Source organism: Sphaerodactylus townsendi, linkage group LG12, assembly GCF_021028975.2.
Source record: "Sphaerodactylus townsendi isolate TG3544 linkage group LG12, MPM_Stown_v2.3, whole genome shotgun sequence".
NCBI classification, from domain to species: Eukaryota; Metazoa; Chordata; class Lepidosauria; order Squamata; family Sphaerodactylidae; genus Sphaerodactylus; species Sphaerodactylus townsendi.
Window position 1 is genome coordinate 22487339 of NC_059436.1, and position 25895 is coordinate 22513233.

The 25895-nt window shown below is 47.1% G+C and overlaps 1 protein-coding gene across 1 annotated transcript; it reads right to left on the bottom strand.

The window, feature by feature from the left end:
* Nucleotides 1-5483: 5483 nt before the first annotated feature.
* LOC125441763 (placenta-expressed transcript 1 protein-like) lies at nt 5484-13753 on the bottom strand. Its single transcript, XM_048512640.1, has 4 exons — nt 13523-13753; nt 8929-9136; nt 7518-7576; nt 5484-6960 (listed from the first exon to the last, which is right to left on the bottom strand). Exons 1-4 carry the CDS (start codon nt 13686-13688, stop codon nt 6722-6724), a joined length of 672 nt encoding a protein of 223 aa, XP_048368597.1. The 5' UTR covers nt 13689-13753; the 3' UTR covers nt 5484-6721.
* Nucleotides 13754-25895: the final 12142 nt, after the last annotated feature.

Below are 25895 nucleotides of genomic sequence, written 5' to 3' on the forward strand. Positions count from 1 at the left end.
CAGTGTATTTTTTGCTAACAGGGGTTTGCAGGGTTATCTCTTTTTTCTCCTTAAGGCTACTAGGAGCTTCCAGAGACGCTGCTGGAAGTGGGGCTTAACAGGGGTTAACAGAGGTTACTCTGTTTTGTCCTGGGCTGCTAAAGGAGTGGAGGCTCCTGAGGTGGAGTCATTCAGTCTTTAGCGTTCAGTCTCTGGAACCAGCTGCGCTGGCCTTGGCAGCAGTAATTTCTTTCTTTTTTCTTTTTAAAAATAAATAAAATAGATGATAGTGAATAAGGACATTTCTTGAGGGATAGTAGAAGGTACAGATAGCTCTAAGGGGCACTGACTAAAAAAAAGTTTAATATCTAAATATCTAAACAAAAGCAGAATATGAAGGCAGGGAAGCCAGCAGGGGGATGGAGGCTTGCCAGTGTTTTACACTGAAGTGTCACATGTATGACTATCTGCCACACAGGCCAGTATTGTTGGGTGTGCCCTGCGCTGCAATGAGCTCCTGGCACTCAAGGAGCAGTGTCCGTTCTCTTGAAGCCAAGGTGGCAGACCTGGAGAAGCTGAGAGAGGCAGAGAGGGCAACAAACAAGGCTTTCAGGGACCTAGCAGCCGGGACCCACGCCCAAGGCGACATCTCTTCAGATGTCATGGAGGAAAATGAGAGTCTGGGTGACAGAGGGTGCCAGTCTGAGAGGTGGGGGAAGATGCTCCCTTAGATGGGATCCCTTCCTTAACTGGTGATCAGCTATCCTCTGGCACTGAGGATACCCCTCGGGGCGGTGGGGGGCTCCTTGGGAGTGGGTGATTCGATCATCAGGAATATAGAGAGTTGGGTTTGTGACAGGCGTGATGACCGCATGGTGACTTGCCTGCCTGGTGCGAAGGTTAGGATGTCGCATCACGTCTAGATAGGCTGTTAGACAGTGCTGTAGGGTAAGGTCAGCAGTTGTGGTCCACAGTGGTACCAATGACATTTGAAATGTAGCCGGGAGGTTCTGGAGAAGCTAAATTTAGGCTGCTAGGAAAAAGTTTAAAATCCAGGACCCCCCCAAGGTGGCGTCTCTGAAATGCTACCTGTTTACAGCGCGCAGAGGCGAGCTAGGCAAGCGGAGATACAGGATGAGAAGGTGGTGCAAGGCAGAGGGTTTCAGATTTGTCAGGAACTGTGGAACCTTTTGGGATAAGGCAGGCCTGTACAAAGGGGCCGAGGGCTTCTATCTTAACCAAAGAGGAACCAGGCTGCTGGCGCTCAGCATTAAAAAGGTGGCAGAACAGCTTTTAAACTGATTCCTGGGGAAAAGCAGGCAAGAACTGAGGTGACTTCGGTTCGGAATACAGAGTCCATGAGGATGCAGACACAGAAGGAGGTTTTTTTAAATCAACCACATACAAGTGAGGAACATAGCAATGTGATAAGTGATAGTGTCTACAAAAGGCTAGAAGTTAAAACACGTAAATCCCAGGTTAGGGACGAATACAGAGTATACAAAAAGTGTCTCTATGCTAATAGTAGAAGCAGTGGAAACCCTAAAATGGGGGAGCTGGAGTGCAGAGTTTTGAAGGAGGACATTGATATAGTGGGCATCACAGAGACATGGTGGAATGAGGAGAACCAGTGGGATGCTGTTATCCCGGGTTACACGAAGCTCTACAGGAAGGATAGGACAGGGGCGTGTGGGGGGGTGGGGTGGCCCTCTACATCAAAGAAAGCATAGTGTCACATAAAATAGACAATGCAGGGGGAGCTGATTCCTCTGCGAAAACACTGTGGATATCAATACCAGGGGTGAAGCATAGTTTAACATTAGGAATATATTATAAGTCCCCCTGACCAAAGCACACAAGAGGATTCTGAGATGGAAAAAGAAATTAGAGAGGCCGCGAAAGCAAAAATGTAGTGGTAATGGGCAATTTTTAACTATCCCTAGAAAAACTGGAAAAATGCATGTTCGGGTCATAGTAAGGAGAGAACATTCCGGGATATGCTAAATGACTGTGGCTTAGAGCAGGTGGCTGTAGAAACAACCAGGCGAGATGTGATCCTAGATCTAATTCTATGTGGGACCCAGGACCCTGAAAGTGCGAGGAAGTCAGTATTTGTTGAGCCGATAGGGAACAGCGACCACAATGCTGTCAGATTCAGTATCTCTGCATGCGAACAAGTGACAACTACTAATGTAGTTACATTAGCCTTCAGAAAGGGAAATTTCTCAAAGATAGAGGGGGATAGTCGCGCAGGAAGCTGAAAGGGAAAATCAAGAGAGTCAAAAATGTCCAAGATGCTTGGAGGTTATTTAAAAACACAGTCTTAAAAGCTCAACTGGAATGTGTTCCACAGGTTAGGAAAGGCAACCCAGTCCAAAAGAAAGCCACCATGGTTGGCACAAGGGGCGTTGAGGAAATTATTAAGGGAAAAAAAAAGATGTCTTTTAGAAAATGGAAGTCCAACTTAGCTGATAAAGAGCCAGAGAGAACACAAATGGTGGCAAAAGAGAAGCAAGTTGGCTGTAAAGGGAGGCAAAAAAAGGATTATGAGGAACGCATGGCTGTGAACATCAAGACCAGCAACAAACAGTTCTTCAAGTACATCAAGAAAGCAAGGAAGCCAGCAAAGGGAGGCTGTAGTGGTTAGATGACAAAGGAACAAAGGGTGTGCTAAAAGATGACAGGGAGATTGCAGAAAAGCTGAATGAGGTGCTTGCATCTGTCTTCACCCAAGAGGAGGTGAGGAAAATTCCTGCACCTGAACCAGAAAAACTTCTTAGGAGGCGAATCCGAGGAATTAGCGGGATAGTGGTAGACAGAGCAAGAAGTTCTGGCAGCCATTGATAAGCAGAAATGCTACCAAATCCCCTGGCCCAGATTGCATTCACCCAAGAGTTCTTAAAGAGCTCAAGCATGAAATTGCTGATGTTCTCACTTTAATATGCAACTTATCAGCGAAATCAGGCTCCATCCCTGAAGACTGGAAGATGGCCCATGTCACACCAATCTTTAGAAAAGGATCTAGGGGGGACCGAGGAAATTACAGAGCCAGTCAGTTTGACATCTGTTCCTGGTAAATTAGTAGAATCCTGTCATTAAAGATAAAATTATAAAACATGTACAAAAAGCGAAACCTGCTGAGAAAGAGTCAGCATGGCTTTTGCAGAGGCAAATCCTGTCTTACAAACTTACTAGAGTTCTTTGAGGGATGTAAATAGGCATGTGGATAAGGGGGAACCAGTGGACATTGTCTACTTGGATTTCCAAAAGGCTTTTGACAAAGTTCCTCACCAAAGACGATTGAGAAAACTCAGCAATGAAGGAATAAGAGGGGAAGTCCTCCTATGGATTAAAAACTGGTTGAGAAACAGGAAGCAAAGAGTGGGTGTAAATGGGAAATTCTCACAATGGCGAGATGTGGGGAGTGGTGTCCCCCAAGGATCCGTATCTGGGACCAGTGCTCTTTAACCTATTCATAAATGACGTGGAAGTAGGGGTGGGTAGCGTGGTGGCCAAGTTTGCAGATGATACCAAATTATGTAGGGTGGTGAGAACCACAAAGGATTGCAAGGAGCTCCAAGCGGACCTTGATAAATTAGGGGAGAGGGCTAAGAAATGGCAAATGCAGTTCAATGTAGCAAAATGCAAAGTGATGCACATAGGGTCAAAATATCCAAGCTTCACATACACGCTACAGGGGTCAGTGCTATCAGTCACAGACCAGGAAAGGGATTTGGGCGTCTTAGTTGATAGTTCCATGGGAATGTCAACTCAATGCATGGCAGCTGTGAGAAAGGCAAAACTCTATGCTGGGGATAATCGAGGGAAAGGAATTGATAATAAAACTGCAAAGATTGTCATGCCCTTATATAAAGCCGTGGTGCGACCACACTTGGAGTACTGTGTTCAGTTCTGGTCACCACATCTCAAAAAAGGATATTGAAGAGATAGAAAAAAGTGCAGAGAAGGGCAACGAGGATGATTGAGGGACTGGAGCACCTTCCTTATGAGGAAAGAGCTGCAGCGTTTGGGACTCTTTAGTTTGGAGAGGAGAGCGTCTGAGGGGGGATATGATTGAAGTCTATAAAATTATGCATGGGGTAGAAAATGTTGGCAGAGAGAAATTTTTCTCTCTTTCTCTGTCTACTAGAATCAGGGGAAATTCATTGAAAATGCTGGGGGGAAGAATTAGGACTAATAAAAGGAAACACTTCTTCATAGCGTGTGATTGGTGTTTGGAATATGCTGCCACAGGAGGTGGTGATGGCCACTAACCTGGATAGCTTTAAAAGGGGCTTGGACAGATTTATGGAGGAGAAGTCAATTTATGGCTACCAATCTTGATCCTCTTTGATCTGAGATTGCAAATGCCTTAACAGTCCAGGTGCTCGGGAGCAACAGCCGCAGAAGACCATTGCTTTCACATCCTACATGTGAACTCCCAAAGGCACCTGGTGGGCCACTGCGAGTAGCAGAGAGCTGGACTAGATGGACTCTGGTCTGATCCAGCTGGCTTGTTCTTATGTTCTTATGTTCTTATTAGACCTCATCTTGCCATTCCCCAAACCCTGTTCTCCCCCAGGAGCAGCAGTGGCGTAGGAGGTTAAGAGCTCGTGTATCTAATCTGGAGGAACCGGGTTTGATTCCCAGCTCTGCCGCCTGAGCTGTGGAGGCTTCTCTGGAGAATTCAGATTAGCCTGTACACTCCCACACACGCCAGCTGGGTGACCTTGGGCTAGTTACAGCTTCTCGGAGCTCTCTCAGCCCCACCTACCTCACAGGGTGTTTGTTGTGAGGGGGGAAGGGCAAGGAGATTGTAAGCCCCTTGGAGTCTCCTGCAGGAGAGAAAGGGGGGATATAAATCCAAACTCTTCTTCTTCTTCTTCAGCTCCACCTTCAAATCGCCAGGAATTTCTCAACCTGGAGACTGCAGCCCTAAGTGAGGGAAACTCTGCACATGGTCAGTGCAACATTTTTTTCTTACTTCCATCTATATTGCAAGGCAGAGTGCTGCTCCTTAGTGTGCTACTGAAACAATCCCTGTCCCCAAATTATTCTTCACTAAAGGCTAACTGTATTTGTGTCCTCCTGCCTCCCAAGTGGAGCGATCTGCGAGATGAGTGTCCGCCTGAACATGGATTTGGACTCGTGTGACACCGGGAAAGCCAGTTCCGGCTCTACGGAAATATATGCTTGCCCACAGAAAGGGGTGTGAGTGTGTGTAGGTGCTGGGGGTGTGATTTCTGGCTAAAACCAGCTGGGGTGGTAGTGGAAGAAATCATGCCTTGGAGGCAAACCCCCCCCCCCCCGCCCCGCCGCCCCGCCGCCCCAGCCATTCACAGTACAGGCCCATAATTGAAAGGGAGCATTTACCATTACTTTTCCCACTCGCCTCCCTCCAGCATGACCTTGAGAATTTCGTCCGCATAATGAACCCAAATCTCCCCTGTTCCACTTCTCCTTCGGTCGTTCAGTTTTCTCACATGCCGAACAGAAGCCACAAGTTCACAGGACGCTCGAAAGCATTTTTATTAAGGTCATTCAAACAAAAACAGGTACCCAAAATACATTTTCCAAGTCGGTACAAAAACCCGTCAGCAGCAAACCCAACCCACTGGGGAGCCCCAAATTACAGTGGAAAGGCTTGAACCAGTTAAACCCCCCCCCCTTCTTCTTCAACCCCTTCATCTCTTGCTGAGAAAGCAAAAGAATAGGGTTGCCAATCTCCAGGTGGGGTCTGGAACTCTCCTGGAATTCCAACTGATCTTCTTACTTAAGATCAGTTTCGCTGGAGAAAAGGGCCCCTTGGGAGGGTGCTCTCCGGCGTTAACGGAGGTACCTAATTTTCCTCAAACCTAATTTTCCTCAGGCTTCACCCCCAAACCTCCAGGAACTGCCCGACCCTGAGTTGCTGTCCCTAAAGGATCAAGGTTTATATGCTTATTTCAGAGCAAAGGGATATTTTACAGTGGAGGGGAGCTGGCCCTGCCTGCAGGGATAGATCACAATCAAGCTTCTTGGGGTGGCGGGACAGACCAGGAAGAAAAGAAGGGGAGCAAACGGTCACCTGAAAATTCATGCCTGCATTTGAATTGAAATGCAGCGTTCCGAAGCAGAACCAGGTGCCGGAATCCCGGAATCACCCTTGTTGCAAAAGGGCTTTGCATAAGATATTTTTCCCCAGTCCAGTTTGTTTGCAGGTCACACAGCACACAAAAATTTCCAGTCCTAGCTTGCCATATCAAGCTTCCAAGGAATCCCTTCTGAACTCTGGCGTGCCGTGAAGTTCTTCGAAACACCAAATGATGTCCTATTTCAAGGACTTTGAGAATAGAAGGTGGAATCGACTCTAAGGGCCTGTGAGGTCTGGATTCTTAAAATAATAATAATAAATGAGCCTAACCATTCTTAGTACTTTTTTGATGGGTTAAGGCAGCCTTTGCAAGGCAGCTGAGGATTCATAAAACCCTAGATTACAACATTTAATTTTTTCCCTTCTGAGGGGCAGTGTTTGGATTTTATCCTCCAGCACCAGAACATCTGGGCTGTCTGTTTGGACCTACAAGTTGCAACTTATCTTGGGTTGTGCTCCGTTGGGCTATGGGATCATGGAAAGAATTGTGCCATGAAATCATGGTTTTATTAGTGGAGGGGGTGGGTTTCCTTTCTGAGGACATCGGTCTCCACAGCTAGAAGACAGAAGCATCTTGAAGGCAATGAGAAGATGCGTGTGGGGTCTGGCTTAGGAGAGGAGCCTGAAGCCCAGGAAGGCGGGCAAGACCTGCATGGCAGCCAGGAGGACGGAGCTGGTTTGAGACACAGAGGCAGAGTTGTGGCTCTGGTTGTGGAAGGAGGCCCAGTGGTGGTGGTGGTGGTCCGCCGTTGCGTCGTGGTGGATGGTCGGTCTGTGGGTTTTGGAGGTGGTATGTGTGGCGTGTGAGGCTGTGGATGTTGCTGGTGTCGTGACTCCTGCCGTCAGGTCTGAAGGAGGAAAATCCAGAAACCGGATTAGATGACACATTGCGGATTAAACAGGCAAAGGGTGAGGATGGGCTTGGATTAGGGTGGTCAAACTCTAGGTGGGTCTGGAGATTTCCCAGAGTAGCCGTGGACCTTCAGGGAAAGCAGATCAGTGACCCCGGAGAAAATGACTGCTTTGGAGGGCGGACTCGATGGCATTATACCCCACTCCTTAAACCCCATCCTCCTCAGTCTTCACCCCAAAATCTCAAGCAATGTCCTAACCCAGCATTGGCTGCCCTAATTTGGATAGATTCAGGTTCATATCCCACTTGTGGTATGCCTTCAGGCAAAACTTACTCTGCTGGGCTTATCTGTTAAATGGGATGTATCGGAGCCTACCTCCCAGGGGTGTTGTATGTGCTCGAGTCACATGGAAATGCCTTGTGGGCTACCTCAGCACCCCCTAAATCTTGTCTGAGAAAACAAGTCACTGTCTGTCTCAGCTGTACGGAAGGGGTGAGGGGAGTGGGGAAATGTCTCAGAACTGGGAGGGAGCCATCTGTCTGCAGACTTACCTTTTGTGAGCATGTAAGACTGGGTCAGGGTTGTGCCGTTGGCAAAGGTGACGAAAGCCCTGTTGTGAAAGAGGGAGGAAAGGCTGTGAGATGAGCTCTGGGGTGGTTGGGCAGTTGTTGTGAGGGCTACTGCAAAGTCGGCTACTGAGTAGGTAGGCCTTTTTTACGGGAGAATTAGGAAAACAGTTGCTGCCCTGTCGAAGGCTTACATGGCCAGAATCACTAGGGTGTTGTGGGTTTTCTGGGTTGTGTGGCCATATTCCAGTAGCATTTTTTCATGACGTTTTGCCTGCATCTGTGATTTGCATCTTCAGAGGATCCTGAAGATCCTGAGCCCCTCGGGGGAGGGTGGTTTATAAATACAATAATAAATAAAATAAATAAAATAAAAAATGCTACTGGAACACGGCCACACAACCTGGAAAACCCACAAGACCCTAGTTGCTGCCCTTTTATTGGGGCTGGTTGGCACAGCAGGCTGGCTCATAGAAGCTTCCTGGAAGGAGAGAGTGGCGGCTCGTTGTTGTTGAGTGGCTGATGATTGCCAATGATGCAACAATCAAATGTTGAGGGCTTCTCACACAAGAAATAAATAAGCTCCTTTGCTGACCCATCTCCCATTCGTCACCCGCTGAATAATTGCTTGGATTAGTCTTCCCTGCCCCACCCTCCAATTATGGGAAGTCTGAGAATCACAGGGTAGGTATTTAAGAGCATTCGCACCCCACCCCACCCCCATCAGAATCAAGATCAGACTAGGTGCCCCAGCATCCTGTCTCCCGCAAGACACATCCAAAAAGCCGAATGCAGAACGTGGAGGCAGTGGCCTTCCTCATGATTGGCTCACAGCATCTACAACTCAGAGGTAGACTGTCTTTGTGCATGGATGTTCTGTTTAGCTATCATCAGTAAAAATTCTCAGCACACCATGAATTTGTCTAGTGGTTTTTAAAAGGCTAACCACCTGTATTTCACTCCTTGCCTCTCTCTCTCCATGGTCTTGTCCCTCATCTCTGCATTAATGGTGCAGTCGCATCGCTATCCTGATCTTGGCAAATCTTGGGAGCTAAGTCAGCCCTGGTTGAAAGGGAGAGACCCCCGAGGACGTCCAGGGTTGCTTTGCAGAGGTAGGCAATGGCAAACACCTTCTGTATGGCTTTGAAACCCCATGGGGTCGCCATAAGTCAGTTGCGACTTGATGGCAAAAACAGAAAAAGAAAAGGAACTTCGCTCAGCCACAAAGCTCCCCGGTTGTTCCTTGCTTTCCCCCTAATCTACTACACATGGGTTTTGTGAGGAAAGCCTTAGCAGGCACAAGAGTCTTGCGGGAATGTTGATAATTAAAGCAGGGTAACTAATTAGAAAGGCTGGAAGTCCCCGGGGCAGGGATCTCTTGTTGACGCGCTCTCACCTGATGTGCACAGCTTCCTCGTTGGAGTTATTCGGGGACGTCCAACGTGTCCGGGTGCCGTTGCCCGAGACATTTTTCTGCACCACGTACTCCATGCCGCTACAGCCGATGGCTTCGTTTTCATTTTCCCAGAGACCCCCAGAGCGGCTGTCAGCAGAAAGGGCCTGCAGGATAACGGAGGTGCTGTTGTCTATTCCGCTGATGGTTACTGGAAAGAGAAAGGAATTTTTTAGCATGTGTGAGATGCCAGAGGGAAATTCCACAGTCAAAAGCCAGGGTGTCTCTGATGCCTTCCTAACTGTTCCCCAAGAATCCCTGCAGACATTTCCCAAAATGGAGGGTGACGAATGCTTGTAGCCACCAGTAGGCAAGGGAAACAGAAATGTGGCTAACTGGCAAACCAAGGGCACATTTTTGTTCAGGAGAGGAAGTATACATGGAGGGGAAGGGGGAAGAGGGAATGGCAAGAAAGCGAATCGCTTGGGAATGGGTTATGACAAACTCTCTGTGCCGTTCTCAGGTGGGTCGTTGCATCTCGTAAGGTAGCTAGTTCAGGGTGGGGAAATTCCTGGAGTTGTTCATCCTCCAAAACAGCCATTTGCTCCAGGGGAACTGGTCTCTGTTGTCCGGAGGTCATTTGTCATTCCGGAAGATCTTCTGACCTCACCTGGACGTTGGCAAACTTATTAGAAAACCGGTTTCCAGGGCTGAGCCCCGATATGAATCCGATTCTGTCACCGGGATGGGCCACATCCCAGGAATTAGCTGAGCCCAGCAAATCCTCCTTCCCACAGGAGTGCTATGAAGATTCCGAGATAAGAGCAAAGCCTTGGGCTTTAAATCCAGATTCCCCACAAAGCAGTTGTGCCCTGGCCTCCCTTTCTCCTCCCTAGCCTGAATGGAGATTGCAGGCTCCTTGGGGCAGGGGCCAGGCCTGGTTGTCTGCAACATGCCATGTTTACAGATTCTGCTGTTTAAAAGTGAAAGGACTCTGTCCTCAGCAGTCCTTCAGCTCCACTGATGTTACGGGAATGAGGATCAGCTACCAGAGAGGAGAATTTTATGTACATGGGGTGGGGGTGTGTGTGTGGGGGTCCCTCTTATCTGTTTTCTGACACACAGCTGCTTCTCAGATTTTTAGAAGAAGAAGAAGAGTTTGGATTTATATCCCCCCTTTCTCTCCTGCAGGAGACTCAAAGGGGTTTACAATCTCCTTGCCCTTCCCCCCCTCACAACAAACACCCTGTGAGGTAGGTGGGGCTGAGAGAGCTCAGAGAAGCTGTGACTAGCCCAAGGTCACCCAGCTGGCGTGTGTGGGAGTGTGCAGGCTAATCTGAATTCCCCAGATAAGCCTCCACAGCTCAGGTGACAGAGCTGGGAATCAAACCCGTTTCCTCCAGATTAGATACACGCGCTCTTAACCTCCTATGCCACTGCTGCTCCTTTTAAAAAAGTTTTGGCATACGCCTAGAACCGTGTGGGCACGACAATCTCTCAGTGGTCTCTGAATGGATCTTCAGCTTCTTTAAAAGTCTCTGCGGTAACTGGCAGTGCGGTACCCTGGATTGGGACCATGACACTGCATTAAAGTTAACCCTTCCCTCCAGCACTGCCTTCTCAGTCCCTAGGCTTCCCCTACTGAGGCTGGCTCCCTATTAGGGAAAGGAAAACAGATATTCAGAAGTACACTTATCAGCAAGAAGAGACTGCCTGCCATTCTCTTAGTGTCACAGGGTAGCTGTGCTGGTCTACATTAGAAGAACTAGGTTCAAATCCGAAAACATCTTAGACTTCAGCAAGCTATCAGATAAAAGGCTCTTGAGAGCTTATACCCTGGAAATCTTGTTCTCTAAGGTGCTACTGGGTTCGAATCTAGCTGCTCTCCATTCAAATGTAGGCTCAGATCGGCTAGAGTCTCGCCAGACCTCAGAAGCTAAGCAGGATCTGTCCCGGTTAGTTCTTGGATGGGAGATCACCAAGGAAATCCAGGGTTGTTCTGCAGAGAGAGCCCTTGGCAAACCGCCCCTTGCCTTGGAAACCCTACTGGGTTGCCCTAACTCAGCGGCCACTTGATAGCACCTGACACACACAATAAGTGAAATCCCTTTCGTAGTCTCTGATGGCCAAACCGTTGCGCTCTTTCATATTTATGAATCAGGTAAACTGACCTCTCCCTCAAAGCTTCCCGCAACGGAGAGTGCTAAATTCTGCTTGCACTATTTTAAGGATGGGCTTTTATCTGATCAGGGACGAAATCCTGAATTTGAAATGGCATATTTAAATAGCAGGGTGGTGTAATAGATTGCACATTGCATTTGGTCGTGGGTTCCAGTTCCACCTCGGCTTATTAAGTTTGCTGAGTAACTTTGGATAGACTAGTTTGTGGCAACATAACCATAAACACACAGAGCTGTTGTGCAGACTTGCAAGACAACGGTTGTGACATTCTTTGTGAGCGGGTGTGTGAGAAAAAGGGCAACTGTCCAAATAAGTATTCCCTTCCAGTATTATCCACGTTCCTTTTACGCCAGTTCTTCTTCTAGGATTTTGTATCATTGGCTCTTGTTTTCTTTGGAAGAGGATTTTTGCACTGAACTGGATAACTGGACTTTAAAAAGTATTACTAATATGCAAAAACTTTGATAAACCACACATCACCTCTTTGCAACTGCTTTGCAAGGTGGGTGACAATATCTCCTGTTGTCCAGCTGGGAGACTGAGAGACGGGGGCATAGATATGCGAGGCTATCCAGTAAGTCAACAGCAGGAGCTGGTTTTGTTGTGCCACACACACTCTTTATAATGCCAATTGAAAGGTCCTCGTGAAGGCTAGACCCCAGCCCTCTGGTCCTGCAAGCGCACACCTGCAAATCCTTTTTATGCAGTGGGAAGGGCCATCAAATCTTAACTGACCCATGGCAGTGGCATACCTCGGCAAACTGGAGCCCTGGGCAAAACCTGAGTTTGATGCCCCCACCCCCCATGGGCGGCCACCCTCTCCCACCATGATCAAACAATGATTTTTTTCCACCAGGTCGTTTCAAAGTCACCATCACATTATAGAACATGCCGCAACTCACAAATCTGAACACAGCAATGGGCCATGCCACACAGCAGAAATATTTTTTGAAAACATTTTCAAAATGCTTTCAAAATGTTTTATTACTGCTATGAAAACATTTTATGGTGTTGTATCCAATCCCCCCAATTGAAAATAATGCTGTTTGGGGGTGGATTCCAGCATCACTTGTTTAAACTAGGGAGCCCAGATTCTCCTTTTAAATCCACTTTAAAGGGAGAATCTGGGGTCCCCAGTTTAAACAACATTGAAAGTGATGCTGTTTTGGGGTGGATTCTCCCCTACCCTGAAGCAGCATCACTTTCAATGTTTAAGCTGGGGACCTCAGATTCTCCCTTTAAATCCATGCCGAAGGGGGGTGGATTTAATAATAATAATAATAACCTTTATTAGGCATTGAGAGAATAAAAGAAAGAAAACAAGCATTGGCAGGAAGGGGGTGGATTTAAAAGGAAAATCTGGGGAAATTTAGGGGGTGCCTGCTGTCAGGGGTGCAATTATTAAGATAGCAGCACCAAAATTTCAGGGTATCGTCGTGAGACCCTACTGATGATACCACCCAAATTTGGTGAAGTTTGGTTCAGGGGGTCCAAAGTTATGGGCCCTCAAAGGTGTAGCCCCCATCTCCTATTAGCTCCCATTGGAAACAATGAGGGATGGGGGCACTCCTTTTGGGAGTCCATAACTTTGGACTCCCTAAACCAAACCTCACCAAACCTGGATGATATCATCAGGAGAGTCTCCTGAAAAATCCCTGAAATTTTGGTGCTGCTAGTCTAAAAACCGCGCCCTCTGCAGGTCAAAAACGAAAAAACACCGAAAATACAAAAAATCCCACGAACGAACCTGCAGTTTTTGCGCCCCCTACAAGGGGGCGCCCTGGGCAACTGCCCACTTTGCCCAATGGGAGGAATGCCTCTGACCTATGGTGACCCCTCATGGAGTTTTCAAGGCAAGTGATGAGCAGAGATGGTTTGCTATTGCCTGCCTCCATTTAGAGGCTCTGGACTTCCCTGGCGGTCTCCAGATACTAAGCAGGTCTGACCCTGCTTAACTTCCAAGATGGGACAAGGCTGGGCTAGGCTAGACCATCCAGGTCAGAGCAAAACGCTCTTACGTCCGTGTCTGTAAAGCATCATCAAGTTGCAGCTGATTTGTGGTGATCCCTTGTGGTATTTTCAAGGCAAGTGATTAAGCAGAGGTGGTTTGCCATGGCCTTCCTTTGCAGAGGCTTCCTTGGTGGTCTCCAAGTCTCAACCTCGCTTCATTTTTGAGATGTGATGAAATTGGGCTTTCACTATATCGTTTCCCATCCCAGTCTCTCATATAGCTTCCCTTTCTTTTAACACACTTTCTGAGGTGCTTAGCCTAATTTCCACAACAATACTGAGAAGGTCTTGTGGACCTCTCATTTATCGGTGCCCCACCCAGAAGATAATTCAAGACAATCCAAGAAACAGCAGCTGCGGCAAGGAAAACGTTGCCAAGTGCAGTCCAGATAGGTTACGTACTTACCTGTATAGATTCCCCCTGGGCTGTAAGTGGGAGGACTCACATCTAGCGTGAAGGTGCCACGCCTGACCGTGCTCTTGACAATCTCGCAGGGGTGCTGCTGCAGGAAGGCTGGAGCAATCAACAGCCCAAGGAAGAGAAGTTGAAGGGTACACCTGGGATTCGCCATGAGGAAGGGGAGCCTTAGTCTCTTGGTCCAGCTACTTCTCTGCAAGGCACACGCACACCTGTCCTCTACCTGAGACGTGAAGAGACTGCCACTTGCTGAGCTATTTATCCTCTGGGAACAATGCAAATTGCTCCTTTCTCACACCCTCATTGGTGGGAGGTTTCATAGGAGTGACAAATTTGGTGTTCACTTCCTTTGCCTTGCTGTTCGGCATTGGAAGGAGCTCTCTGGGTGAAGGGGGAAAGAATCCAGCCAGCAAGGAGGCGATTTATCCCCGGAATGATCTATTAGCGTGAATCATCTTCTCTTTTTTTAGAACGCCCTGAAGACCAGGCCTTGCAATGAATGAGACTGAGAGGAAAGGAAAGATTGATAGAACTTCTCTGCTCCTAATCATCCTCCTTAGCATTTATAGAACACTTTATTTACATTTTTATTCCTGCTTTTTGTTTGTATCCTGCTTTTCAGCTGTCGCGTCCAGAGTCGCCTGGGGAGAGGGCAATAAAAGAAATGCAAATGATAATTATAGTTTGATACAAAGGTTTTTTTGGAGGGAAGGGATTCTCAGCCATCTTTTGACTCTCCCATTGGCTGGCCCTTTTGGGGTCTCGGCTGGAGTTGGGTTCAAGCATGATAGGGGGTGAATAACTGTGCCCCCTTTCCCTCTGATGGCCCCATTAGTGACAACCAACAGCTTTGGGACAGAGTGTACATGATCTTAATCCTCACAACAACCCTGCAAGGAAGCATGGTATGATTTTAGTGTCCCCCTGAGCAAAGGTTTGACTCCATCAAGGAAGCTGTAGCCTTCAGTTTGCAAGACCTGAGCCAGCCTCTTCATGATCAGATGTTTTGGAGGTCATTAATTCATCGGGTCACCATCAGTTGGAAATGACTTGATGACATACAACACATACACCTGCAATAAATGCTATCTTTTCAGCTAAACGAGACTCTTGTGATGGGAAGATGACACTGGGTGAAGAAACACTTCCTTTTGCCTGTCCTGATTCTCCTACTCTTCAGTGGATGAGAGATTTCTCCACCCTTTCTCTCCACTCCACAGTAAAACAATGCTAACCTCTCTTGCAGAGTTGTAGTAGGGGAGACGACCTAGTCCAGTGATGGTGAACCTTTTTAAGACCGAGTGCCCAAATTGCAACCCAACACCCACTTATTTATCCCAAAGTGCCAATGTGGCACAGCTGTAGCCTCCAGCAAGTCCCATATCTGCTGCTCTGCACCTCTCTAGAATCTCTGCCTACCCACCCTCCCCACCCTGGGCAGCAGCCACCTGGAGCACAGGCACCAGGCCCGCCAGCTGAGTCCTCCCTGCTCGCTCAGGTGCACGCACATCAAGTCCAAGGGCCCAGGCCAGCCTAGATGTGGGGGGGGGATTTCCCCCCCCCCCACATGACGAACTGTGCGCACGTGCCCACAGAGAGGGCTCCGAGTGCCACCTCTGGCACCCGTGCCATAGGTTCGCCACCACTGACCTAGTTAGTTCATCACAGAGGCAAGATTTGCACAGGGAACTCTCTGGACCTCTAGCTTAGTCCTCTGGATTCTTGGATTGCTGTTTGTCCTTGGCAACTTTGCCCCAGATTGCTTCCTAAAAAAGACCGTGCTGCAGTGTTGACCTGCTGAATGTCTTCCTTTTGCATAATTTTTAAAGGAAGAGGAACTCTTCCAAGAAAAGGGGACAACCACCAACACCAGTGTTGTCCTGCATGGGGTCCTGGGGATTCTGATAGAACAATTCCAAGCTAGCTAGAACAGGCAAGGAACTCAGTAGCTTGTTGCCGTGCAGGAAATTTATTTAGCAGTAAAGTCCGTTTCTGGCTGGTTCAATATTCCGGTGGACAAACAAACTTGTGTTTTTATTCATTTCTCCACTTACGCAACAAACACAGCAAGTTCCTTGCAGACGCTTGTGACACCAATCAAGCACCGTTCAATATTTAGAGGCCACAGATGTTCCCATTTTATTCAGACAGCTGAATGGAACCCTTTTCAAAAATTCAGAACTAAGCATTCGCTAGCTGAGCCGTCAGATCTGGTGATAATGATGTTGGTCACCCAATTAAAAGACCCTCAGTTAATCAGGCACAGGGACATCACTTGATTGATGGATAAAATCTACTTATACTTTGCACATGAATAAAAGCAATCATTTTGAAGAAGAGAGAATGCTCTGTTTTATGGCGGGTGTCTGTTCCCCACTCAGCAGGCCTTGTGAGCAGGGACAAATGCCGCGTTCAAGATTCATACCTGTCTCTTGTAGACTTTTCAAGTCGTTGCATACATTATTGAAATATCTGCTGCTTGGTTAATTGGAGCATATTTTCAGACAATCAAAAGGGTTTCCAATTGATTAATGTCACCAATTAAATGAGTGTACGTGGCTGCAGTTTTAGTTGTCACTACTATTACTATTATTACAATTAAGATATCATCTGCATGCGAGGCACTTTATAGATTAATGCTGACTGACGTCAGGTCTCTGCCCCAAAACGTTTACAATGTAAATAAGGGGTACTACTGAGAGGAAGCCTCACTAATGCACTCAAAGGAAGCCCACGCTGGCAACCTGCCCACTTGGTGGGAAATTTGGTGCTACTCTTGTTCAGTAGGCATCATCGGAGTGAGCATGTTTTGTGCGCTGAAAGAGATACCTCATCATAATTCTGATAGCTAACAGTAACCTGGCTATCCCCTGTGTGGATGATGAAAATGGGTTACCAACTCTGCACTGGGAAGTTCCTGTACATTTGAGCTTGGGGACAGTGAATCAAAGAATCATAGAGCTGGAAGAGTCCCCAAGGGCCATTAAGTCCAACCCCCTGCCATGCAGGAACACACAATCAAAGCACTCCTGACAGATGGCCATCCAGCCGCTCTTTAAAAACCTCCTAAGAAGGAGACTCCACCACACTTCTGAGGTAGAGCATTCACTGTTGAACAGCCCTTACTGTCAGGAAGTTTTCCCTGATGTTTAGGTGAAATCTCTTTTCCTTCACCTTGAACCCATGACTCCTGGTCCTGGTCTCTGGAGCAGCAGAAAACAAGCTTGCTCCCTCACCAACATGACATCCCTTCAAATATCTAAACATGGCTATCATGCCACCTCTTCACCTTCTCTTCACCAAACTAAACATACCCAGCTTCTTGAATCGCAGTGCCCAGAATTGGGCACAATATTCCAGGTGAAGTTTAGAGAGGGAAGGGATCTCCGCATTGTATGATGACAGAAGACCTACCTCCAAATCAGCCAGTTCTCCAGAGGAAATGATGTCTGGAGATCATTTTGGGAAATCTCCAAGCCCCGCCTGGACATTGGCAAACCTAGAGAACTATTTAATGGGGCCATTTGCAAGGAAGACTGAGATCTCTCCCTAGATATGCAGAAAACTATAACTGAAAATTAACCAATGATTCCACCCCATAAACAAAAACGTGGTCTGATGAATAAACTGCAGAAAAAAATTAAATGTCAAAGCAAACACAAAGCCATTTGAGGATAAAAAGGGAGTTGGGGAATGAAACCAGCTCGCTTGAGCTTCTAAGAGCTTAAAATATCCTGGTGGTGAGGGGGCTGATAACGGTTTTGGGGGGATTTCCAGATCAATTACTCTCCCCTCCCCATTTCCTCATGGGTTCACAGCATGGTCTGTCTAGCAGCAAACCGATAGCGGATTACAAAGGGGCCCACTCACACACAGGGCCAGGATTTCTGCAAACGTGGGGGGTGGGGGGAACTTTAGCAATGCAGAAATGATTTTATTTATTTATTTTATTTAAAATTAAATTTAGAAACCGCCCTCCCCCGCAGGGCTCAGGGCAGTGGACAACAAAAGGATAAAACAATAAAATCAGCCATAAAAATATTATGAAGTAGGAAACAATACAAAACAATACAGAAAGGAGATGGTGACAAACCCACCCCCCCACCATGCCCACAAGAGGCCAAGATGAAATATGGGGTTAATATGATCAACCCGGCTGGCCAGATTGCTCTCAAAATGCCAAACTAAGATCTTCCACTCCACCAAAACCCGCTTGATAAGGACTGAATGTTGCTTACTGATCTCAGAAGGTTGAGAGCAGTTGAGAGCTGGCTAAATGGAACAAAACACAGCAGAGTGGAGGGCAGTTGGCTTTCTTTAGCTCCCAAGAGCATATAGAATCTCCATAGGGGAGACCAAAATTCCCAAATAATTTATCCGTCTGGCCCATGAATCCTCCCAGAACTGCAGCTTGTAACAATGAATTTCCACATGTCCATGATTTAAGTGGGGATGGAAAGAATGTGATGTGGCACAGCCTTCTTTTGTAAGATTTCAGAAACTAAGCCAGTTAGGTTCTTGGAAGGCAGGCAGACTGTTTCTAGTATATTACAAGGATGTTCTCCTAGAGATAGGGTTGCAGGTAAAGACTGGAGATTTCCTGGAATCACAATTGATCCCCAGACTTCAGAGGTCAGTTTCTCCATGAACAATGGGTGCTATGGAGGGTGATCTCTATGGTATTATATTCAGAGATTTCTTTCCCTTGACCTCACTATTCCCAGGCTGTGCTCCGGAATCTCCAGAAATTTCTCAACCTGGAGTTGGCAACCCTGCCCCTTCTCTGAAAAGATGTCCTTTCTTCTCCTGGGCACTTGGTGATATTCAGTACTTCTGAATATTCTGTTGCTTTCAGTTTTCCGCTGAGCAGCTGGAATGTTCATGAGCATTTAATGATGTCACAAAAATATATATTCCTGTTTTCAAAATCTACCTCTCCATGAATACGCAGCCCATAGTCTCACTCATGGCTTCTTGCTCTGCGATGGGGCACTTCTAAGCCATTTGCCTTTTTCCATTACCTCACTCAAGGCTTAATTATATCCTTCTTTCTCCATCCTTTAAGGTGGATCATTAACTTTGCCTCTGAACCAGTTTACATAACCAGTGACTTTCCAACATACTCGTCTGTCTCATCCTTTCCCCAACTTCAATTCATTTTGGATACACACATGAGTCCCAGTTGTTTGGCGTGGCAACCGTGGCCAAACATTTGCTTCAGAAACTCAGGTGAGGCAACCGTGGGGAACTCACGCAGGTATCTGGGCTATTCCCTGTGTCTCAGCACTCTTCACGCTTCTACATTCCAATGCTAACAAGCTAGGAATAATACTGGCTTGGCCTTGGGACATTTGGGAGGGTGTAGGAATGATTCCTCTGCAGCCACGCCTCAGCGGGCAAAGTGAAGCATTACCTTGTTTTGCTCAATTGCAAATGAGTCAGAGAGAAGATGGTGGAAGATGCAAAGCAGGCCAAATACCTGGGACAAGTCAGAGAGGGAAAGTCCCCACATCTGAACAGCAAATGGAAACAAAGGTTTGGAAACGTCCTGTTTTAAAAATAGCTGCCAGCTTGTGTTTGGTGGCAGGCATCTCGGTCTGGTATTCCAGGAAGGTGGCCATTATGGCTTGTTGCAACCAACACAACTAGGGTTGCTGGGTTCCCCCTGGCCACTGACAGGGAATAGGGGCAGTAGGGCTTCCAGATCCAGGTTGGAAAACTTCTGGAGATTTGGGGATGATGCCTGGGGAGGACGGGGATCTCAGGGGGCGCATAGAGCCCACCACCCTCCAGTGCATCCATTTTCTCCAGGGGAACTGATGCTTGGGAGGGGAACTGATGCCTGGTGCCCCTAAATACAATTAGGAGTTGGGTCATATCGGAAAATAAGAACACATTTTCTAGGTCTAGGTCTGCCAATCTCTGGATGAGGCCTGGGAATTTCCCAGAATGCCATCTGATCTCCAGACTACAGAGATCAGTTTCCCTGGAGAAAATGGCAGGTGTTGGATTTGACAGCCTTGCATGCAGCAGGCATGGAATTCTGGGAGAGCTCAGTGAACATTTGAAAAGTGACCGTTGGAGACTGTGGCTCTCTGACTCTTCTGAGGAAAGATGTTGTTCAGTGTTCTGTTAACTAAAGCTATGTAAAAGCCTCTGATTGAAAGTTTAATACTGTAAACTGTGCTTGTTATTGGCAACCAAATTGTAACCAAATGATGAACTGTAAATGTATATGTATCAATATAAAAATGTATTGATATATAAGTGTTACTAAGCTTATATATATTTTTTCTCTCAGTATAAGTAAAGTTCTTTTGTTTATGATTACTGTGATAAAAAGGCTGGTCTTTACCAAGATAACTTCTTATTTAAAGTGGCACATAAGCTACATTATGCTTGTTATACTGTTAACAGGTTCACCAGGTTCAATCTCTGGCATCTCCAGTTAAAAGGACCAGCCAGTGGGTGAGGTGAAATACCTCCGACTGAGGCCCTGGATTGCTGCTACCAGTCTGAGTAGACAATATTGACTATGATGGCTTCAGTTCTTCACACTTCCACATGATCAGTGGACTTTAATCGGATGAACTGGATTATTTCCCCACTCTTCCTCATGAAGCTTGAACCAGACACAGTTCTCTCAGAACTCTCTCAGTTCCACCTACCTCACCAGGTGTCTGTTGTGGGGAGAGGAAGTGAAAGGAGCTTGTAAGCCACCTTGAGCCTCCTTACAGGAGATCCAAACTCTTCTTTTTACTTCCTCAACTGTGTTGTAGTCTGTGACTCAGTGAAGAGGATTATGAATTGCCATCCTGATAACCCTCTTTACTCTTCACCACAGCATGGTGTAGTGGTTAAGAGCAGGTGGACGCTAATCTGGAGAACCAGGTTTGACTTCCCACTCCTACACATGAGTGGCAGGCTCTTATCTGGTAAACTGGATTTGATTGTCTTCTCCTACACATGGAGCTTATTGGGTGACCTTGGGTCAGTCACAGTTCTCTCTGAACTCTCTCAGCCCCACCTACCTCACAAAGTGTCTTTTGTGAGGGGAGGAAGAGAAAGAGTTTGTAAGCAACTTTGAGACTCCTTATAGGAGAGAAATGTGGGATATAAATCCACACTCCTCTTCTTCAGTTGAGCTTGCGGTCTGTGACTCAGTAAAGAGGTTATAAGTTGCCATCCTATTGCTCAACAGTACATGGGATGACGTTAAACTGCCTCACATAGTTATTAGTTATTAGAAAGTCTTTTAAGTGGAGGGCGGCTTATGCCATGTTTGCAAACTTGCCTTTGAAAAGCCCGGTACTCATTCCAAGAGAGAAGCATTTAAAAGAAGTATTTCCAATTTTTTAATTGGAAAAAAATGGAGGGAAAATCCTTGGAGGAAATAATGGGTTGAGGGAAGAATGATCTTTCCCCGCAATTCCCCCCTCCATAGCCTTGAGCTCTAGCAATTGGGTATGCGTGTGTGTACATTCTGCACACGGTCAGAGGTTCCTTCTTCTCAAACGTTACTTCACATATTCCAAAACTGGGGATTGACGGTGAGAAAGGCAACAATTCTAGGCATAAGCTCTGCCTCAAATCAAGCCCTGCATAAGTAAATAACAATAATAGTAGAACAGAGAGAATCAGTTGTCAGATTATGGATCGATTGAGTGATGTGGTCTTGGCACAAAATTGTCTTGGGCCTGACTGACCTACTTTTGTGGCTTATTTTATCCTGGATAATCCTTACATTATTTTTTATGGTCTTTTGTATAGTTTTTACTGGTTGAACCTCCTTGAATTGGTCTCTGGAAAGACAGTGTACACATTTTTCCAAATATTTTTCATTTATTTACTAGCTTAATTTATATCCCTCTTGCCTCCCAAAGGAGGACCCGAAGTGGCTTACACCAACGTCCTGTCCTCCATTTTATCCCCACATCAACCTTGTGAGGTAGATTAGCCTAAGAGAGTGTGATTGGGCCAAGGTCACCTGCTGAGCTTCCATTGCAGAGCAGGTAATTCGAATCTGGGGCTCCCAGATCCAAATCCAGCACTAAGCACTACACCACACTGGCTAAGCACTACACCACACGTATGGACTACACAGGGCTTTCTAGAGCAACGCATGCGCCAAAAATAAAATAAAGCGAAGCTGCCTGCCCCAAGGAGAGGAAAGACTGCCGCCACCCCTTTTCAATCTGCGTGGGTCTTCATTGGCACATCAGTATTCAAGAGGCACCAACCTTTTTGTCATGCCTCCATAACTTGACTGAGGCCGTGAGAAGTGTCTGCGGAGACTAGTCAGGAGACAAACAGAGAGAGCAAAGCCTTTGGCACATTCACGTTGCATGGGGTAAACAAGAGAGCGTGCTTTTGTGGTGGCGCAAGAGCGCTGTCCCACCTCCTGGGGCGGTTTCGTCTGATACCTCCACATGATGGCCTCACCCTGCCGGAGTATTAAAGATCCCTGGAAGAGGGAGACTGGAAAACAGAGACATGTTCTGGGGATAGGATATGGGGAGACATACCCAAAGGAATGGCCATTCTTGGAAGGTAGGTCCACAGGTTTGAACATGCCCAGTGCCATTCCACAGACTGACAGAGTTGGTTGTAACAACTCTGGTATCGAGGATCAGTTCCCAAGGCCGGTGCCCTACAATATGTTGCCAGCAGCCTGAAATAAACTCTGGTAGCTTTTCTTTGTGAAACGGCTGTCTGCATGCTGCGTGGGGGCGTTGCCCATAGCCACGTGCGAGCATTTGCACGGATGCACACCAGAGACCAGATCTGTCCCCCTCCCACCTTTGCTCCCTGGAGCAGCAGTAGCGTAGGAGGTTAAGAGCTCGTGTATCTAATCTGGAGGAACCGGGTTTGATTCCCCGCTCTGCCGCCTGAGCTGTGGAGGCTTATCTGGGGAATTCAGATTAGCCTGTACACTCCCACACACGCCAGCTGGGTGACCTTGGGCTAGTCACAGCTTCTCGGAGCTCTCTCAGCCCCACCCACCTCACAGGGTGTTTGTTATTAGAGGGGGAAGGGTATGAGATTATCAGCCCTCTTTGAGTCTCCTGCAGGAGAGAAAGGGTGGATATAAATCCAAACTCCTCCTCCTCCTCCTCCCTCCTCCTCTTCTTCTTCTTCTTCTTCTTCTTCTTCTTCTTCTTCTTCTTCTTCTTCTTCTTCTTCTTCTTCTTCTTCTTCTTCTTCTTCTTCTTCTTCTTCTTCTTCTTCTTCTCCTCCTCCTCCTCCTCAGAGACTGTACAGCAAGAGACCCTGAGGACCCTGAGGAGGGAACTATATCGGGAAGAATGCCAGAACAAATGATGTTTTAATAAGGCATCCCATGCCCCAAGCTAGAAAAAGGGTTGTGATTTGCCAGGGAGAGGCATCAGAACAGAGGGAACTTCCAAGGTAAACAGGAAGAGTTCGGAATTAGACCTGTATGTCCAGATCCCAAAGTGGAAAGAAGAGACTTTGGTGGCCTCTGGGAAAATGGGCTAGTCTTATGCACTTGGTTCCTTGCAAGGGATTCGAAAGGCCTGGGGAGTCTTGGCTTTGCTCCCAGGAGATTGTATGAGAGAGCTGACATCATAGTGGGAGAGGGTGTGAGCTATAGGAGGGAGAATCAACCATTCAGATCTTGCCTCAAATTCTAGGGTTGCCATCCTCCAGGTCAGGCATGACGTTCTTCTGGAATTACAACTGATCTCCAGACTATGAAAATCCCCTGGAGAAAACGACTGCTTTGGAGGGTGGGCTTTATGGCATTATACCCCACTGAGGTGTCTCCCCTCTCCAAATCCAGCCTTTCCCAAGGCGTCACCCCCAAACCTCCAGGAATTTCCCAACCCAGAGTTGGCAACCCTACCAGTCAACCACAAGCCTGGCTGAGAGGCTTTAACCAGGACAGGCAAAGGCTGGATCAGGAGATGAGGCATTCAGGGCTTCTCCTGTACCTCTCCTCTGGAAGGAGAGGGAAGGGATGGAGGAATGGGAGGAAAAACCTTTGAGGAGCATCAACAAATATCAGATTGCAGGGCCCTAGATGGCTATAGGCAAGAACCTCTCATTTGCACACAAGGGTAACATAACGTTGACAGTCCCAAACAGTCTATCACTGTCCCAAACAGTCCATTCACTGCCTTGGAGAGTTGTGGAGGTTTTTAAACTGAGGCTGGATGAACATATGCCAGAAGTGCTTTGATTGTGTGTTCCTGCATTGCAGGGGGTTGGACTTGATGGCCCTTGGGGCCAACACTACTTCACGCAACGTGTGATTGGTGTTTGGAATATGCTGCCACAGGAGGTGGTGATGGCCACTAGCCTGGATAGCTTTAAAAAGGGCTTGGACAGATTTATGGAGGAGAAGTCGATCTATGGCTACCAATCTTGATCCTCCTTGATCTCAGATTGCAAATGCCTTAGCAGACCAGGTGCTCAGGAGCAGCAGCAGCAGCAGAAGGCCATTGCTTTCACATCCTGCATGTGAGCTCCCAAAGGCACCTGGTGGGCCACTGCGAGTAGCAGAGTGCTGGACTAGATGGACTCTGGTCTGATCCAGCTGGCTAGTTCTTATGTTCTCTTCCAACTCTATGATTCTGTGATTTAGTCTGCCATGAGAGTGGTAGTGAGCCACAATAAACAATTTTTTTTTTAAAAAATCACCTATCAGCAGAAGATGCTGCCTGCTGCCTCTCTGCATGATTCTGTGCTCTTGCTGCTTCCTTGCTTGGCCTCCTTCCAATAAATCTTTTGCTGAACATGGGTAGCTTTACAATCACCAAATCAATAAGCAATTCCTGATACAGCTGCCTACTTTCAAAGGGGCCTGTTCAAATCTGCCTGGGGGGATTGTTCTGAGTTTGCCACCTAAGAGTTGGAATGGACACCCAGGTCAGCAACGCAAGCCATGCCACACAGGTGGGAGGCCTCTTTAAGACCTAGTCCTAACTCTTACGCACTTGGAAAGTAAACTGTTTTGGTGTGGAAGTGGAACATGCTCCCTTCTTTTCATTCAGGAAGAAAAAGAGCAGGACCCAGCAAGGATCAGAAGTTTGGGAAACACTGATACCCATCCACAACACTGAGAGCATCCACAAAGCCACAACGGCACAGCATTTATTTATGTTATTTCATTGTTTTAAAAACAGTACATGCCCAGGGCTCTTTTTGACTTCTTTGTTTCCAAAGGAGAGCGACCAGTTTCTCAAGTGACTTGAAGCTACTGATGTTATCGGCTTTGAATTGAGATGAAGAAAGACAGGTGGAGGGATGCCTCCCTTTCCAACTGGCACATGACTTAAGAGAATGTCGAAACAGTTCAGGCATCCAAACCTGCCAGACCTGCAGAACGGTGGCTCTTGCGCAGGTAAGTAGACTGGCCCCAATGCACAAGTTTCAAACTGTCGTGTTCTGCATTAATGAATGAATAATCCAGGTGGTCTCAGGTGGAGGTGTTGAGGCTGTACAGTACCCAGCTGCTCTGGATCTCCCCCCCCAGCCCCCTGTTCCCCTCCTCGCTATACCCATATACTAAACTTCCAAGATCTGATGAGATCAGACTAGCCTAAACTATCCAGGTTAGGGCAATTTCAATTGCACTTACGCACTGTATAAAACCGGCTGAAAAGTAATTAGTTCCCTGGTTTTCCCTAGTGAGTAAAACTGCCTCTGGGGGCCACAGCTTCATGAAAGTTTTCCTTATTCTTTTAGTATGATGTCAGAAATGAATAATGCAGACGTTGAGTGTGTGGGCAGGGAAACTAGCAAAAACGCTTTGTGGGCTAGTGACTTTGGTGGGTAGGTTTCGCAAGGCTTTGACTCTCGTATCACATCCCCCACTCCGAGTGGAGGCTAGCCCTCGGCACCGATCCTGGTGTTGAAATGAAGAAGTGGGGAAATGCCCCTGCATATCCAGCGGCCTCGAGGCTGATTAACTGCTGAGGGGAAATGGGAGGAGGCTCCCTTGCGTGCATTGCAGGCCACAGTCTCACTGGAAATTACATGCGGGGAAGAATGAAGGTGACCCAGCACTGGAGCCATGCCAGGAATTAAAGCTGATACTAGATAGGGGCCATTGCTTGTGGGAATATGATGTCAGAGGTTCTGGGGGCAATCTGGCCACACATTTCTTGGAGCCCACCAAGGATTTTCAGAAAGAGGGCAAGCCTGTGGAGCTCTTATTCAGCAGAACCAGTGGAGAGCCTTAGCAGATTTTAAGAATGTTATTAGTTCTGTGGAATTTCCGTATTTGTATGTAATGGTCTCATTTAAACACAAGAAGCCTCAATATGTGTGTATGAGAGAGAGAGAGAGAGAGAGAGAGAGAGAGAGAGAGAGAGAGAGAGAGAGAGAGAGAGAGAGA